General features: G+C 43.6%; 2 protein-coding genes across 3 annotated transcripts; both read left to right on the top strand.

Annotated features, from left to right (window-relative positions):
- Positions 1 to 981: 981 nt before the first annotated feature.
- On the top strand, positions 982 to 8401 carry LOC144043601 (uncharacterized). Of its 2 annotated transcripts, none has more exons than XM_077557411.1 (7): positions 982 to 1123; positions 1575 to 1631; positions 2038 to 2149; positions 4064 to 4444; positions 4504 to 4653; positions 5227 to 5328; positions 5409 to 8401. In XM_077557411.1, the coding sequence occupies exons 2-7, from the start codon at positions 1593 to 1595 to the stop codon at positions 5447 to 5449; spliced, it is 825 nt and encodes a 274-aa protein (XP_077413537.1). In that variant the 5' UTR covers positions 982 to 1123; positions 1575 to 1592; the 3' UTR covers positions 5450 to 8401. The 2 variants fall into 2 exon arrangements, with proteins under 2 accessions (XP_077413537.1, XP_077413536.1); XM_077557410.1 differs by having other exon boundaries at positions 2035 to 2149.
- A 1974-nt stretch (positions 8402 to 10375) lies between these two features.
- Positions 10376 to 16288, top strand: utp18 (UTP18 small subunit processome component). Its single transcript, XM_077557377.1, has 13 exons — positions 10376 to 10701; positions 10775 to 10914; positions 11259 to 11354; positions 11443 to 11507; positions 11947 to 12050; positions 13666 to 13791; positions 13895 to 14069; positions 14141 to 14241; positions 14315 to 14400; positions 14472 to 14600; positions 14673 to 14847; positions 14918 to 15060; positions 15197 to 16288. Exons 1-13 carry the CDS (start codon positions 10522 to 10524, stop codon positions 15219 to 15221), a joined length of 1545 nt encoding a protein of 514 aa, XP_077413503.1. The 5' UTR covers positions 10376 to 10521; the 3' UTR covers positions 15222 to 16288.
- Positions 16289 to 16669: the final 381 nt, after the last annotated feature.

Genomic DNA, 16669 nt, shown 5'->3' with positions numbered 1-16669 from the left:
CCAATGTCAATAATGCACACCGCTCATCATGTGACCTTGTGGCCAAGGAGGTGTGTCGAGGGATCCTTCACTAAAGCACTTGACAGGGATTTTTCAGTACTGGACCCACATCACACCTAAACTGAAAATCCTGTGATAGTGATTATTAGTGGACTGAAACCTCAACTTCAGTATGACGGGCTCACTGTCCCGTGGCTACCAGGAAGGGATTTGGAAGGGCCAGCATTCCTTACCGAGCGGAGAATGAAGCGATTTAGGAAAGCAGACTTTGGGGAAGTCATCTGAACACCAGACAGGAAGTTACCACCGGAACAAGCCCTTTTGAGGAAAAAGCCTGACACGCTCACCTACCTCTGGCAGGCTCATTAAGAAAGGTCCATTCTTTTTGTGGTCATTCGCTTCTACCTTAAAAAGCGCAACACATTTTGTGCAGGTTCAGTTCAACAAAAATAATACAGTTAAAAATATTGTAGGTCTATGTGGAGCCCCAAAACTCGATACAGTTTTTCCATTGCAGTATGGTGGTCGATGGGCGGTGTTCAATCAATTGGTGTGCGGCAGAATCAGCAAACTGTCTTTTGCACAAGGGCCGACAGGAGGGACTTGAGCATGTGATATTGCCACGCTAAAGAGGACAGTGCTAGTGTTTCTTTTTCTTAAATAAATTAATGAATAAATAAATAAATAAATAATTGTGAAGTCACCTGTGCATCAGCCTGGCGGGATGTTGAGGACACAAATTTGTTGCTATTCCATTTTCAATGAACTTTGAGCTCACCTCCTGAACACACCTGAGTGACTGCTACTCATGTGGCGTTAACGACACAACTGTACAGTACACCAAATAATTAAACACATCGTGCTGTCATTTGACTTAATGAAGTTCTCTTCATAAACATTTTTAATAAGTCTGAAGTGTTTTATTTTGTCTGCTGTGTGAACGTACGTGCGTGTGTGTGGTGAAAGAAATGAGAGGCACTCTGCGGTGACGTAAAGGCGCGGTGCATGCTGGGAGGCAGCAAAGGAGCCGAGTGAAGAGAAGAAACCAAAGGTTAACCGCTAGCCGCTGGTGCCGCTTCGTTGCGGGCGAGCATGCGCACACGAGCCGCGGACTCGTGCACAGGTGGGTTGGCGGAACACAGCGCACCTGCGTGCGTGCACGCGACGAGGGTGCGGAAAGTGGGGCGGCCCCGCGCACGTTCGCCTAGCGAGCGAGCTAACCCGCTAACTGCTTAGCCTCTTGTGCTAACGAATTTCAAACCATTTCAACGAGTCGAGCTAACGCATGCAGCCATAATCACAATCAATGACATTGGAAGACTTTTTAGTTTTCATTTGGGTTGCTAGCTGCACCCAGTGGACAAAAGAAGAGCATAGAAAACTGATTTCATTTACTGTATTGCGTTTATAAGCAGGTATGATGTACAGGCAACCTTGAGTGAATGTAAATGTGTATGTGAAAATAAGGATTGCTTCTGAACTTCCAATGATGAATTTGAACATGCCTAATGACACACGTCGCTGCGGTGCTTTCTTTTGAAAAGCAAATGACGGCCAATGCGGTGTGTCCTCAGGTGAGTGACAGCAGCAGGATGCCACTCCCACCTCAGCCGCCGCCTGCCTTCACTCAGGTACACAAAAATGGGGTAGATGCCATGGACTTCCGGGTTTTACACATCAGCCCCGTTTCCGGCCACTGCTGGCCGCATTCCAAAACTTGCACCCTCACCCCTGCGCCCCCCAACCGCGCGCTCCCGCTCATCGGCGGGAGGGCGTCTCGGCTATCTGAAATATTTCGGACACTGAGACAGACTCGCAGCCTCGCACCCGTCGACGAGAACGCGTAACTAAGGGGCACAAAGGCGGAAGCGCAAGTACTGGGACCCGGCCCACACGTCGCAAACTGGAAACGGAAACAAAGTTGATGGGTAAAAACCCGGAAGTCTTGTCTCCTTCGTGGCATATAGTCCATACACGAACATGAAGCTGGCGTTGGTGATGACGTGACCCCTAACACCCTGGCTGGTCAACCAGCAGAGCTCCGAAGAGGTGAAAGGTGGCCCCGACCTCCTGTCAGACCTCAGTCAAGGCACAGACCACCCCTACTTCCGCCTGTACCAGTACCTCCACCAGGGGGCGCCACACAAAAGTAAGAAAACAAACAGGAAGTCACATGATCATGTTTGTCTTGTCCGTGACTTCTTGGCCCTTTTTGGATTCTCGTTTTTGCCAAAAAGCTTTTCTATATCCTGGCCTGAGTGAGATGACTCTGAATTACTTGGAGACGTTTCATTCTAAAAGTGTTGAGAAAAGGTGCCTGGATGCGACCTTTAAGCTACCTTTAGCAAAGGTTACTTTGTTCTGACCAAACTTAATGAAAGGAAAGGAGAAATATTAGCCACAATTTTACTGCAGCAATTTTTAATGGGGCACTGACAAACTAGAAATATATATATATATTTTTTTACTTTACAGAGCAGGATATATACACAATTATGCATCAAGAATACACTTATTGAACAGTAGCAAACTTGAGCATAAAAATTTGGCTCAATCATAAGACTGCCTGGCAAGCCATTCTGTATCTGGTCAGATTGCCGTCGACCTTGACATCTTTTTCAGGAGCAACGTCACTCTTTGGTGGCGGAAGTCTATCCTCATAAGATTCAAAATGGCGCAGGGGGAGAGAGACGAGAGACGATTAGATTATATTTCATTCAGCATTCAATTCAGTTTTAAATGACCAGAAACACATAGTCATTAAAAACCTTGCAGCTCGTGGTACTGGAAGCATTTATTTCAAAAGATGACATGTACTTCAACAAGTCATTTCTCTGACGTAACGTCCACTCGTCATTGAGTGGTTCGTTCCACTGTCTGTTTGCTCTGGTTTGCCCCGCCTCAGAAATGCACTTGATGGCAACAGCGAGCAGACTCAATCGCTGAAACATTGATGAGTCTGGATTGTCAGGCTATAATAAACTAACAATAATCTCCATACAGAAAAAAAAAACTTTAAACAGAAATATTGAGAAATACAAAATTGTAAAATGATACATAAGTTTGAGTGAGAGAAAAATGACAGAAAATGAAATGACCGACTTGTTGACATAAATATTTATGCAGAAAACGCAATCTACAAACACAATCACAATGTGGGTGACAAAAAAATCTGTGGCAAAATATCATATTACAAAAATACATAAATCGCACATCCCCAAGGTTTTAATGCCTTTTGCATTCCTGGAGTGTTTAATGGTCCTAATATTGTTTGACTTGAGTTTTAAAACTATAAATAAGAGATTTTCAATCTGTACATTAACATTTGCATCTGCCATTTATCCAATAATATGATAAGTGGATAATCAATAAAGCCAAGCACTATACTGTATGTTCAAAGCAAAAAGAAGATGTGGTTCATAAATAACACCCATCCATCTATCTTAGATGAATAAAAAACTGATGAATTGTTTAACTCATATTCCACCAGCACAATATTAATGAGAATACCGTATTTAGACCAGTGGGTGCGCATACAGCATATTATTGCAAGTGAAATTTTTGTGTTGACTTCCACTCTAATATGATAGCCGTGTGACATGATAGTGGCTTCTGGGTCGCAATCAATGTTTGAGGAACAAGGAATATTGCAATGTAAGTTGCATTCGAGGAAGGTGGGAAGCCGTATTTATCCCACTTGGATTGTCGCCGTTCTGACCTCAAAGTGTGCGAGGCGAACGTAAACAACAAAGATGGCTGATTCCAATAAATTGTTTGTTGTTCTGGTTAACGCAGTCGTTCCAAATCACGTTGTTACGTAACGTTACTTATTTCGAATAACTCAATTAATGGTGGTGGCCATTGTCGAGAAATGTAAGATTGAGGGCAAAGATGTCAGGGTCCTTTTTTTTCTTCCAACTTAGCAACTTGGATCTCAAAGTTCAAAGGGCCGTTCCCGTGCACACTTCCTGGTATGAGGTCGTGAAAGTCCGACTTAACACCTTCTTCTAATGCAGCATAAGAGAGAGATGAGATGGTTCTTGACTTTCTGTCTCGCTCGTAGATGAGTGCGCAGCTGGTGCGTCATCGCCCCGCCCACCACCTGGCCATCGCAATGACAACGCTCAAAGCCCTGCCCCGCCTCCACCTGCAGACTCCCTCCCCACGCCGCACTCTCACCCCCATCAGAGTCGCCGTGGCCATGCCCCCTCCCCGCCATCCACCTACACCAGAGACAAGCCCCTCCCACCGGCTCCTCCCACCAAAGCCCCACCCACTTCCCTTGCCCCTCCCACCTATGGCGGGGAGGCGGAGCATCTGCAACGACATGCCTCCCTCAGCAGCAAGAGGACTGCCCCTTTGCCAGGAGGACTCACCCCCACCAGAGGCCCCGCCCCACCCCCTCCCCCTACTTCCCCCGCCCACAGACCAACGCCTCCCTCAGGTGAGACACCTTTCATCTTCATCACATGACCTTCACATGACATTCTCGTGTCCCTACAGCCACCAGAGAGGCTCCGCCCCCTCCTCCGTACAGGACGGCGGGTAGCCCCTCACTCTCCTCTGACCCCCCCACCAGGGGTAAACCTCCTCCCCCACCGCCCCCCCCTCTTCGCCATGGACTCGCCTCCCCCGTCATTCCTTGTTTGTGTGGTGAGTTCTTACTTACAGACTCACTAGGATTACTCTAGATTACTTTTTTTTTGTGTTCTTGCTAATGTGCATTGCGTCAACCCATGAGATGGCTGCTAACAGGGAGCTCAAAAAGTGCAGCTAGTTTTGACGACTTAGCAATGTAGTGGCAATTTCTAGCGTTTGAGCAACTTGAATGCACTGGTTTTCACAAGAAAAGCTTGTTTTAAATAATGTCTTTGTCAGTTTTGTAGAAAAAAAGTTTGATTTGAAGTCCACATTACTGAGCCCTTGTTTACGCACTTAAAATGTTTGACAATTGACTTCCCGGTTGAAGCGTTGACGGACGCCTCAACATCCTCCATTCCTTCAGCTTCTAACCAGCCATCTAGTAGCTAGTTAGTGCTAGTTAGCATCTAGTTATCAGCCAGTTAGTGATCGGTTAGCAACTAGTCAGCAGCTAGTGCAGAGCTAGCTAACAGCGGCTAGTCGGTGCCTAGCTAACTAAGACACTATTAAATTTTGTATTGTCGACAGTGGTCGAGTTTTCATTGACATGTAAAAGTTGTGTTGTTTTGTGTTTTGTCGGCGCAGACGACTTTGAGTCCAAATATTTGTTTCATCCACTGGACGACTTCCCTCCTCCAGAGGAGTATCGACACTTCGCCAAGATCTACCCTAGCAAGGCCTACTCAGGTCTCAATGCAAATGACATGCGTTGAATAATCTACAGAGGAAGCGCTAATACAGCTAATGCTTTTGTACGTGTGCTGCAGCCATGCGAGGGGCTCCCCCGCTACCGCCGGTGGGCAGGTGAACAACTGCACTGCGCTTTGATGACATCATTGCATCTGCCCTCCCCGATGTGAGCAACCATTGGAGGGTAGACGAGAAGAGATGCCGCTGATTGGAGGAGAAGAGATGTTTCTGAGTGGACGAGACAGTCCCCCGTTTTCTTTCTTCTCCTTGGCCACCATACTTGTCCTGTGGGTGGAGCCTCGCCAACGACAGGTGTCACATTACTGCTCGGACTCATATTTTCAACAAACTTAGCTCGTTAATGGCGTCATGCTAACTTCTTCATCACGTCACTACACTAAGGTTAACTCGGTAGGCTAGCGCCACCTTGCTAGGCTGGCATTGTCAAGTCACTAAAGCTAGTGTTGTCATGTCGCTTGCTTACCATTGTCATCTCAATAGGCTAATGTTAACATCAGGTCACTACACCTGGGGTGAGGGGTGCAACGTTCTTTGACCCAATTCATTTTAAAGTACTTTTATATCAAGCATGCTTGTAGCATGCCTTCATTAAAAAATGAGAACCTCTGAAATCTGAATGAAGAAAGTAAGGTGATAAAAATCAATTCAGTTTTCAAAATAAATTTTCTGAGCCCACACACCCACATAGAACAAGCCCCAGGAGAGAAAAAAATCACTGTGCCTGAAAGTGGTTTCAATAGTAGGCAAACATTGTTATGTTGCTAAGCTAACATCATCACATTGCTCAACGAGTGTTGTTGCCGTTCAAGGTTACCTGGTTCGGCTCACGTGTTAGCGTCGCCAGGTTAATATGCTAATGTTGTGAAGTGTAGGCAAATGTTACATCACTAGGCTAATAGTAGTAGGTGAATATAGTCATGTGATGAAGGTAGCATCACCTCACTAGACTAATATCCCATCAAAAGGCTAACGTTGTTAAACTAACATCGCTAGGCCAACATAACCAGGCTAGCGTTGTCACCTTGCATTATTACCCCTTTAGACTAACATGTTAGTATTGCTAGGTTAACATGGCCAATTCATTAGGCTAATATCGTATCAATTGGCTAATGCCGTTACGTCGCTAGGCTAACATTACCACCCTGTTAGGCAAACATAGTCGCTCTAACCTCACTTCGCTTAGGTTGTCACATCACTAGGCTGACTTCATCTTGCTAGGCTAACATCGGGGCGCTAGGCTATCATGGTCACTATAAGTAACCCATTGGTTCCACCTGTACGACTGGTTCCTCACATGCGCAATCGGAAAATGTACAGTTTAGGTTAATCAAACGCTAAAGCCAGTCCTGTCGTTTTTTTGCATACACTACCGGAAATGGCGAATTATTGCACGGTCATATCCAGAGATATGAACATTATATGTCTCAAAGCGGAGTCGGCAGCGTCGTCACTGGTCCGCCATCTTAGTACAGGGGACTGCTGTGGTGCGCTGTGCTGTAGGCAGCGGTAAGGTGGATGATTTACCCACTTGAATACTCGTAGCTCGCTGAATTATTTGACGGATTTACAAACAGATTGGTTTATTACAAATATTTTTCACATTAAAGTGGCTACGATCCAGGCTGAAATTTAAATCGCAGAAGTGTGAAAATCGGTCGAGAATTTGTGAGAGTTGAGCAATCAAAGTCCGTGCTCCATTTACTGTAATGTTAAGTAATCAAGCATCCCTGCCTCAAGATGGCCGCCCTGTGACAAGTTAGTACACATTAGCTCACAGCGCACATGAGCCATAGTGTTTGTATATATCTATGGTAATAACCATAGACATATGGTTATATAACATAACGCTTGTCAAAGTCCGACCAACTCTCCTGAAATTGTCTGCAACTCTACAGATTTTCCAAATTCAAGTAGTAAATGAATGATCTATATATTTAGCACCTGTCCAGCAGTGTTGTGAAACTTGATAGATTAGAAGCGAATGCGAGGAACCAGTCAGGCAGATGGAATAGATGGGGGAACGTCATTGCACGATCTGCGTGCATATGCGCAGCAGTTCGGCCATCTTGGATCACTAACCTACGGCAACTACACTAGGACAAAACACCTACGTAATGCCTGTACAATCTGCAGTACGCATTCATAACGTGTATAATGTCTATGAAATATAGATACATAACTTCCATATCTTACTCTCATATAGATGGATAGACGGCAGTGGTGAGTGTGTGTTTTAAACTTTTATTTCCTGAGCAACAAGCCGCACAGTGGAGAACAAAACTTACCACAGACAACTTTCATCTGTCTGTCCGTCTATCTAGATCAGGAGTCCGATTGTACAGGCATTATCCAGGTGTTTTGTCCCAGTGTAGTTGCCGTAGGTTAGTGATCCAAGATGGCTGACCTGCTGTGCATGTGTATGCGCAGATCTTGCAGCAACTGTAAATAGTGCATTGACAGGGTACTGACAGCTCGCTCGGTTAACTTCTTTATTTCATGCTCACATGGACCCATTGCTAGACTAACCTGGTGGTGTCACTTCCTGGAAGAATTTCAGCACGTTTGAACAGAAAGTGGAGAATCGTTCTTTTATTTCTCATCTTTGCTGTGTTTGTGTAATGTATTGTTTGCTCAACTGTGAAACAGCATCCTCCTGAGTATGGTTTTATTTTGAAAGGTATACCTGTGTATGGTAATTTTCTGTGGCAGTGGTTATGTGATATGCCAAGTTGCACTTTTACACTTGCTGTAATCATGATAATAATCAGACATATAATTAGTAGCTCAGATTCTTTTTTCACACACAACTAAATAATGAAAGTGTATTTGCTGCTGTAGTTTACATTCCTAACGATCATGAATTAACTTCCTGTTTCATCTTTAAAATCAACCAAAATCAATAAACATGTTTCATTATTACACTCACGCAAGATCTTTGTTTAAATAAAACACACGTTTCATTTTCTTCTCCTTTCCTTTCTCCCTTTTACATGTTCCTTTCAAAAAAGCGAAATATTGTAACAAGCAAGGTAAACTTATTTTCGTTGCATATTTGCTTCTTTTTTACGCAATGACAAACACCTTTTCAAGTCATGAATAAATTCTGAGAGGGCGGGCTATCTCCATTTGGAACAATCAATATTATATTTAAAGCTGCTCTTTGTAACAATTTTCCCAAAAATGTCTTTCCAATAGTCTTTTTATTTGACCATTTATGACTGCAATATCTTCTAATTAGTAGATTAAGACATTCGCTGTTCACAATGGGTACTCCTGTGAGCCTCTGCAATAATATTCAGACTTGATTCGGGTTCGAATTTCCTGCCCTCTGTGTGTGGAATGTGATGTCATGTACACAACGTGTACATGAATAAGTTATTGTGCAATTATTGTTAAAAAAAATGTTTGTGCAGTTTCATTTTTCGGCCGCAGTTGGCAGTAAAATTCAATTTTCTGCATTCAGCAGCTTTAACCATGAACAAAATGAATAAGACTAAAAACAGAAACTTCCAAGTCGACTATGAAAAAAATGAAATAGCAGTTAAAGAGGTGGAGCCATATTGAGTTTTATTGATAGTTATATTTTATTTTAGGTCTGTACAGAAACCCTGAAATATCGGGCGTAGAAAAAACATGACAAAACTTTTTTTTTCAAAAATGAAATGTGTTTAACTCTTTGACTGCCATGGACGTTAAAAGACGTCAAGTAAAAACCTACGGAGGGCCGCCAATGACGTTAAAAGACGTCATCCAATTTAAAAAAAAAATTTTTTTTGAAATGGTTGGAGGAAAGCCTTTGCCAGCTGTGGTGAAAGTTTCAAGCAGATCTAGTTAGCCTAATGACTATTTTTGGCCCCTAGATGGCAGCAATGACTCTCTTTTGACAAGATTGGGTAGGCGTCAGTAGAAGACGTGAGGCGGAGCTAGAGGGGACAATGGCTGGGGAAGGGAAGAGAACATGGCGACCGGTTGCAAGCAGCTCACACTTGGGAATTTTTTTCAAAGACGAAAGGCATCGACCAACGCTAAAGAGCACATTGATGACGACGATGATCATCATCGATGATGATGATGGTGACTCTGAGGTTGACGCTGAAGTTGCAAGCGTTGACGCGGCGGCTATGACGACGTCATAAAGGTTCACCGGCTAGCGATGCTAACACCGGAAAACGCGGAGCACGCTCAGGCGGACGCTCAGGCGGACGCTCAGGCGGACGTTCAATCGGACGACGAAGAGTGCCCCGAGTCCAATGCATATTCATCGGAGGAGTGGGTACAGTCTGCTACTTGCTATTCCCCGGAAAAAAAGGCCGCCAAGAAAGTGTAACGTCTGCACGCGAAAGGAGCCATCGCAAGTGAAACTAATCTGTTGTGCAAATCCTGCTGCGTCTCCTTGCACGCATGGGAGCGTTACAAAAAGAAAAACTGTATTTGAAACATCCACATAATTGTAAATAGTACCACAGTTGCACACATTTGTAAATAGTTTGCGAAATTGTCTTGTCAAATTGTTACACTGTTGAATGGAAATAAACGTATTTTGCAACCAAAAAACACTTTTTCATTGTTGGTGATAGCGTTTTACAGAAGTAAAGCACTATTTAGGTGTTTGTGGCATCATTCATGGACAAAAAGAAGTGTACAATTCTCTAGAGTGCATGAAATAACATCGTTTCACAAAAAGCTCTTTTTCTCCGCTTTTTGTTTCAAAACAGAGCATTTCGGTGAAACTAACCATTTTCTATTGTTGATTACTGAAGAACGGAATAAGGTAGAAACAAACTTTTTTTCTGATGAAAGATGAGAGTTCAATCTTTCATTTGGTAGTATGTGTGTTTCCATAGTCCAAACACAACATTTTCTGTGGACCTTGAAAGATCAGTCAAAATGCTTAAATCGGCTGGCACTGGCGACATCCCGTTTCTGAATACGTCTGGCAGTCAAAGAGTTAACTTTAGGCAAAATGGGCTGTTCCACGATTCTCCAATTCCGCCTTTGAGCACAAGGAGGCAGGTTCCATTTTGTGAGGTACTTTTGAGGTTCACTTCCTTTCCGGGGCAACGTCACAGGAAGTCACTTTCACACGTGGTTCAAACACACTCTCGATCGGTCGCTAGAAGAAGGACAGCAAACTTTTCGACGACGCCAGATTTGTTTCTGGATCTTAACATGTCGGCCAAGAAGAGGAGCGCGCGCCTGTCGGACGCGGACGTGTCTGGGGAAGTTCCCTCGGAGGAGGCGCGCGCACGCCAGAGGAACGTCAAGCGTTTGGCGCTGTTGGGCGCACACGAGCCTGCGGTGCAAGAGCTGGAGGAGCTTGTGTTTGGTGACGTGGACGAGCCTCTACAGGTAACCACACGCATGAACGTCATCATGCTGTAAATAGGAAAAGCTGTCATTATTTTTGTGCGTATGACATAAGGATGAGGACGATAAGGAGCAGAAGAAGGTGGAAGAAGAAGAGGTTTTGCTCCAGTCAGACGAGGAGACGGAAACGCGTTTACGTCCTCCATCAATTAAAAGAGCTGCTTGGGTTGATGAAGATGATGAGCTGGAGGAAGAGTAAGTTTGCGCGCGACCGCGTGCGTGTGTGTTTGGGGTGGGGGTATTTTTAAATACTAAAACTATAACTAAACTAAATTTAGTACCTTGAGCTGGACATATAGTTATTACATGATGTACAGATTGTCCTTTAGCAAAGCTAAATTGATTTAAAAAATAAAAATAAAAAAATATGTCTATCATTGCAAATTTTAGTTAATGAGGCTCAGGGTAAAAAGTGGAAAAATCACAAGAAGGACCTTACAAACACACAAGGACTGATTGCTCTGTGCCACAATAGATTCTTTACTTGTCACGGAAACTATTGGAGTGTACATCAGTATGTGCATGTGTGTGCTTCTCAGTGTGGACATGAAGCATCGTTTCCGTAGCAACCTGATGCGAGGACCAGCAGAGGCCAAAATGAGCAAGAAAAAACTGCAGCAGAGGATGAGAGAGCAGTCAGTGCACACACACACTCACATTTGTCACATGCACACACTCCAGTCACACTCAAGCTTGTGTGTGCGCAACGTGCGTGTTTGTCAGGTTCCAGAAGTCGATGGGAGGAGCTCCATCCTGGGCCGTCGGTGGCGGCAAAAAGTCGGTGAAAGGTATGCACTGCGTATGCAGTCCACGGGTTGCAAAAGTATTCACACCCTGCCCTTTAGTACAGTCTTGCTTTGACCTGCAAATTGAATTTGTTCTGTGACCACACTTGTAACTCAAAACCCTCATATCTTAAATCATCTTTTTCCAAATTAATGAAGTGCCATTCATCTGTTCCAACCCCCGTAAAAAATATATTTTTGGTTTGAATTTAAGGAGAATTTGCCCTAATGTACAAAATGGAATCATCTAGTGAAATTGAATGTAATGAATGAATGAGTTTGTGCATGCTTTTTTTTTGCCAAATTGTTTCTTGTTGTCAAGTAAGTTGAGTGCACTGCCTCCATGCAGCGCTCGTAACTCAAGGCAACAATGTACAAATACAAATACTTGTGTCAAAGTAGAAGTGCGTCCAATCAGCTGCTCACCTGCATGTGTGCGTAGATGATGATGATGACGACGAGGAGGAGGAAGATGAAGACGACCTGCTAAGGAGGACGGGAAACTTTGTGGCAGCTTCGGACAGTTTGTCTAACGGCATCCTCAGGGTCAGTGCTCACGTGCACACGTGTGCTCTTTGTGTGTCTGCGGGATAGCCCCGCCCACTGCCAATTCTCCCAGTCGTCATAACGGCAACCAGCTGTGTTTTTGTTCACCTGGCGGTCGTCGCGTGTTGCCGCATGGTCGTCGCGACAACCCCAACGTCACTGTGGCTGGTCTGTAAAAGTTGACTGTCACCTCTAAAGATGTTTTTACAAATACATTACATCAAAAATGCAATACAAAAATATAAAATGCTTTTGCGGATCCCTCCACTGAAGAGCACCAAAGATAATTTTTTTGGATAAATCTAAAAATGTCCTAGCAGCGCTCCTGCATGCTCTGATTGTTTATACTGTATGCCATGTTGCGCACATCTTAACATGCTTGTCATCATGTCTACAATTGTTGACATTGTCGTGACATCGTCATGGCAACCACGTGCATTCTTGTCGCCATGCATCGCTGAATTAAAAAGGCTTTTTTAATCCAAAAAAAATGTTCCCGCCAAATTTGAAGTGCACCGGTTATGTGTTAATAATTCTTTTGACAATTAATGTTATGAGAACGTCTTCAACATTTTTGGGATCCACCGCACACGTTCATCCTCCTCTTTTTCTAAACAGTTAATTACTTATACTTATAATTACTATAATTTAAAATTACCCCAATATTTTGACATGAACAAATATTCTAAATGTCATACATAAACATTTATTAAATGCTTTACATTAAGGCATGTAGTTATGTTTATTGCTCAAACACAACATGTGCTACCTTAAACATAGCCATCCGCTGTCACGCTAAAGGATCATCTACGGTCAAAATTAATAGTGTGATTAATCTGTGTTAATTCATGATTAATTAATCAGTTAATGCTTTAACTTTGGCAGCACTAATATATATATTCATGATGAGATTGGTCATGATGAGAAGCTTTGTTGATTAGAGATAGACCGATATAGTTTTTTCAGGGCCGATACAGATAATTAGTAGTCAAGGACGCCGATAACTGATATTTGGAGCGATATTCATTTTCACTAAAAGGGAAAATTTTGGCTTCAAAAAAATTTAAAATACAAACTCCAGCGCTTTTTTTCTTTTTAGCATATGTTTATTGAACAAGTTTTAGGGTTTGTAAAATATTGGTGTTTTAAAATAAAATCTAAATCTTAGTCAGTAGACATCTTTGTTTTAAGAATTTAACAAAAAGTTCAGGGATCTTCCAGGGGCTTCCATGTCTTCAAAAGTGAAATAAAACCTGAAGTAAATAGCTCTCTATTTGCTACAATAAATAAAGGTTTTTCAAAATAGCTACAGTATTAAAATTTTACTTATCTTAGTTTGAATTTCAAGCAAAAGACAGAAGGTGCAGAAAGTTCCCAGGGTCAGAAGCATCTATGAAAATTTTAATAATTGGTTCCCTGATTTCCCCCCAACACTTTTTTAATTACATCTATTATCGGCTGTATGATTTTTCAAAATTGCCGATGCCGATATTCGTCAAAATGCTGAATATCGGCACCGATAATCGGCCCAGCCAATAATTGGTCTATCCCTAATGTTGATGATGTGGTTGTCGTGGCGACACAAGTGTTGACGTTGTCATTTTTTGCGCTCCAGATGAAGAAGTGTTGCAACGCCAACGCTGCGCGGCCATCTTCCGATCGCCTGACGTCGGTCCAGTTCCACCCGTCGGCACAGGTGGTCTTGACGGCTGGTCTTGACTGCTCGCTGTCCCTCTTCCAGGTCAGTAGGGCGGTGACTCCCCTACCACCACAACAGGATTTTTATATCATTGGACCTCCATACTGTAGTTCATAAACTAAAATTTTATTAATTTTTTTCGCAGGTGGACGGCAAGACCAACGGTAAGATCCAGAGTGTCCATTTGGACCGCTTCCCCATACACAAAGCTGGTTTCATTTGCCACGGCGACGCCATCATCGCCACCAGTCCGAGGAACAAAATGTTCTACATGTACGACATGATGGAAGGCCGGGTCACATTGGTGGAGCACGTCCGAGGTACGCACGCACGTGCACGCATAGGCACCGTAAGGATTCACATGCACTCACGTGTATGCGTGTACGTTCAGGGCTGCAGGAGCCTCGGGTGAAGGAGTTCTGTGTGTGTCCTGAGGGGGGCGCTCTGCTACTGACAGGAACTCGAGGATACCTGCACATGCTCACGCTCAAGGTGCGCGCTGGTCGCACTTTCACATTAAAAGGTCAACGTTGACAAGTCCAATGTGCGTGCATGTGTGCGCCAGACCAAGGAGGTGGTGAGCAGCATGAAGCTGAACGGCGAGGTGGTGGGCGTGGCTATGAGCGGCGACGGCAGCAAAGTGTTTGCTAACTCAGGCAAGTTGATCATGTGACATTAACAATGACATCATCACAACGATTGAATAATGACGTGGCGGGGACTTCAGAGGATGGCGAGGTGTACGTGTGGGACGTGCGCAGCAGTCGCTGCGTCAGCAGGTTCGTCGACCACGGCTGCGTCGCCAGCACGGCCATCGCCGCGTCCGCGGACGGACGCTATGTGGCGTGCGGGTAAGACGCGCCCTTGCGTCACTCATTGTTGGTTCATGCCATGTTATATCAAAAGTTGTCTTCCCGCTTCAGTTCACAGGCGGGCGTGGTCAACGTGTACTCACAGGAGGCGTGTCTTAACTCAACCAATCCCACCCCCCTGAAGGCCATCATGAACCTGCTGACCCCCGCCACCGCGCTCACCTTTAACCCCAGCGCGGAGATCCTGGCCATCGCCTCGCGACACCAAGACGAGGCCGCCAAACTGGTGAGGCGGAAATATAATCGCCGTGACAACGGCCGAGCGTAATAATTAACGGCGATGATGTCATCATCAGGTCCATGTTCCCAGCCTGAGCGTCTTCTCAAACTTTCCTGTGTCCAAGAGGAAGTTTGTCTATCGAGCTTCCTGTATGGACTTTTCGCCTCACAGCGGCTTCTTCTCATTGGCTAACAACAAAGGACACGCCCCACTCTTCAGGTCAGACAGCCAATCAGAAGCGCGGGTTTCAAAGAACAGATAACTTTTTGGGATATTTGAACCAACAACAACCAAATGCATATGTATGGCTGGCTTAACTAATTCATCTATTGTGTTTGTGTGTGTGTGCGCACAGGCTGCTTCACTACAAGAGCTTCTGAGGATGAAGAAGAGGGCACTTGTCCAAAGTCACAAGACACGCGCACATTTATGAAATAAACTTCATTGTCTTTTTTTGAAATGTGTTGAATTATTTGATTTTGAATGCTGTGTTAGCGTAGCGTAGCATAGCTCAGCCTGACTGATGGTGGCCAGCTCAGCCGTCAATTACATCAATTACGAGACGCCGGCCCGACTGTCCATGTTAAACCTTGACTGCACCAGTTAATGGGTGTCAGATACGCCCCAGTGAGGTGACAGAAGGGACTCGCATGCCCTCACATGTGGGCAAGGGGAGCCAAGTGTGGCTCTTTCTCAAATTCAACTCAAAATCATGGGTAATGTAAATATGTAGATGTCACTGACATTGGGCCGAAACCTGATGACAAAATTTGGTAAATGTAATATTTCCCAAACATTTATACTATTGGTCAATCCACACGTGTAGGTTTTTTTGTGTTTTTAACGATTGACCAATCTGAAGCGTTGAAAATGTCTTGCTCTCTGATGATGCAATATTAATGGTTGAAGAAATGTGCCGTTTTGAGGGTCACCTGAAAAGTGACGATTTTGGAGGTATGAGGCTTCAGCCTGACGGCAGTGATGTGTATGTTTACCTCAATGTAAATATGGTATAACCAAATAAACAAAACGATCTGAAAAGATAAGAAAAACAATTGCTAAAATATATACAGTATACAAAATATATATATGCAGTATACATGATATACATATAAATATGTATATACATATTATATATGTATGTATTTTACCATTTGATTTTCTTGTCTTTTCCAGTATTTCTGTTTTGTTTACTTTTTTGTTTTCATTGCTTTTATCTCTATCACTTTGAGTTTTAAATGAAAACTGCTTTCAAATGAAATAAAATGACAGAAGCATCCATGCAGTATATGTGGAGTACATACTGCTGAAGGCACCAGGGACTCCAGGAATGTGCGAGAACAGATACCAGCTATTGTATCACCCGATATACTTGTCCGTGCTGAGTCGGCGGTGGCCATATTGAGCACTTGTAAAACAAGAAATAAAAACTTGAAGTTATGTACAATGTGTCCAGGCTGAAGTTTTGTATTGTTTTTCATTTTTTAAATGTCACATAATGATTTTGGAAATTTTATGTATCAGAGTGATAGTGGCATCAGTATTTGGCACCGGTGACCACACAAGATTTGAGTACTTGCACAGGAATCAGTCTGAAAACATCCCCATTCAAATGCAAAGCATATATGAAAAAAATAATTCCAAATAGAAGTCCAGACAACGACGCAGCCGATCACCCTCACAATTATTACCCTCTTTTGGCTGATTGTTAACTCTGACGGGCTTGATGGTGATGAGTAAATGTTTTTATTTTAACTGGGCCGCAAGCTGGGTCTTAATATAATTATTAATTTGTAACTGTACTCAACAGTGTCTACTTTATTTTGGC

The sequence above is a fragment of the Vanacampus margaritifer genome, chromosome 2 (assembly GCF_051991255.1).
Source record: "Vanacampus margaritifer isolate UIUO_Vmar chromosome 2, RoL_Vmar_1.0, whole genome shotgun sequence".
Classification (NCBI taxonomy): domain Eukaryota; kingdom Metazoa; phylum Chordata; class Actinopteri; order Syngnathiformes; family Syngnathidae; genus Vanacampus; species Vanacampus margaritifer.
The sequence above is the reverse complement of the archived record's forward strand: the minus strand, read 5'-3'. Positions and strand labels throughout refer to the sequence as shown.

Excerpts from the sequence above, each read along its gene's own strand:
- utp18 (XM_077557377.1), top strand. The coding sequence starts at position 10,522 with ATGTCGGCCAAGAAGAGGAGCGCGCGCCTGTCGGACGCGGACGTGTCT. Across the intron at positions 11,508-11,946 it reads CGGCAAAAAGTCGGTGAAAG|ATGATGATGATGACGACGAG; the intron begins GTATGCACTGCG and ends ATGTGTGCGTAG. Across the intron at positions 14,070-14,140 it reads ATTGGTGGAGCACGTCCGAG|GGCTGCAGGAGCCTCGGGTG; the intron begins GTACGCACGCAC and ends GTGTACGTTCAG.
- LOC144043601 (XM_077557410.1), top strand. The coding sequence starts at position 1,593 with ATGCCACTCCCACCTCAGCCGCCGCCTGCCTTCACTCAG. Across the intron at positions 4,654-5,226 it reads CGTCATTCCTTGTTTGTGTG|ACGACTTTGAGTCCAAATAT; the intron begins GTGAGTTCTTAC and ends TTGTCGGCGCAG. Across the intron at positions 5,329-5,408 it reads CCCTAGCAAGGCCTACTCAG|CCATGCGAGGGGCTCCCCCG; the intron begins GTCTCAATGCAA and ends CGTGTGCTGCAG.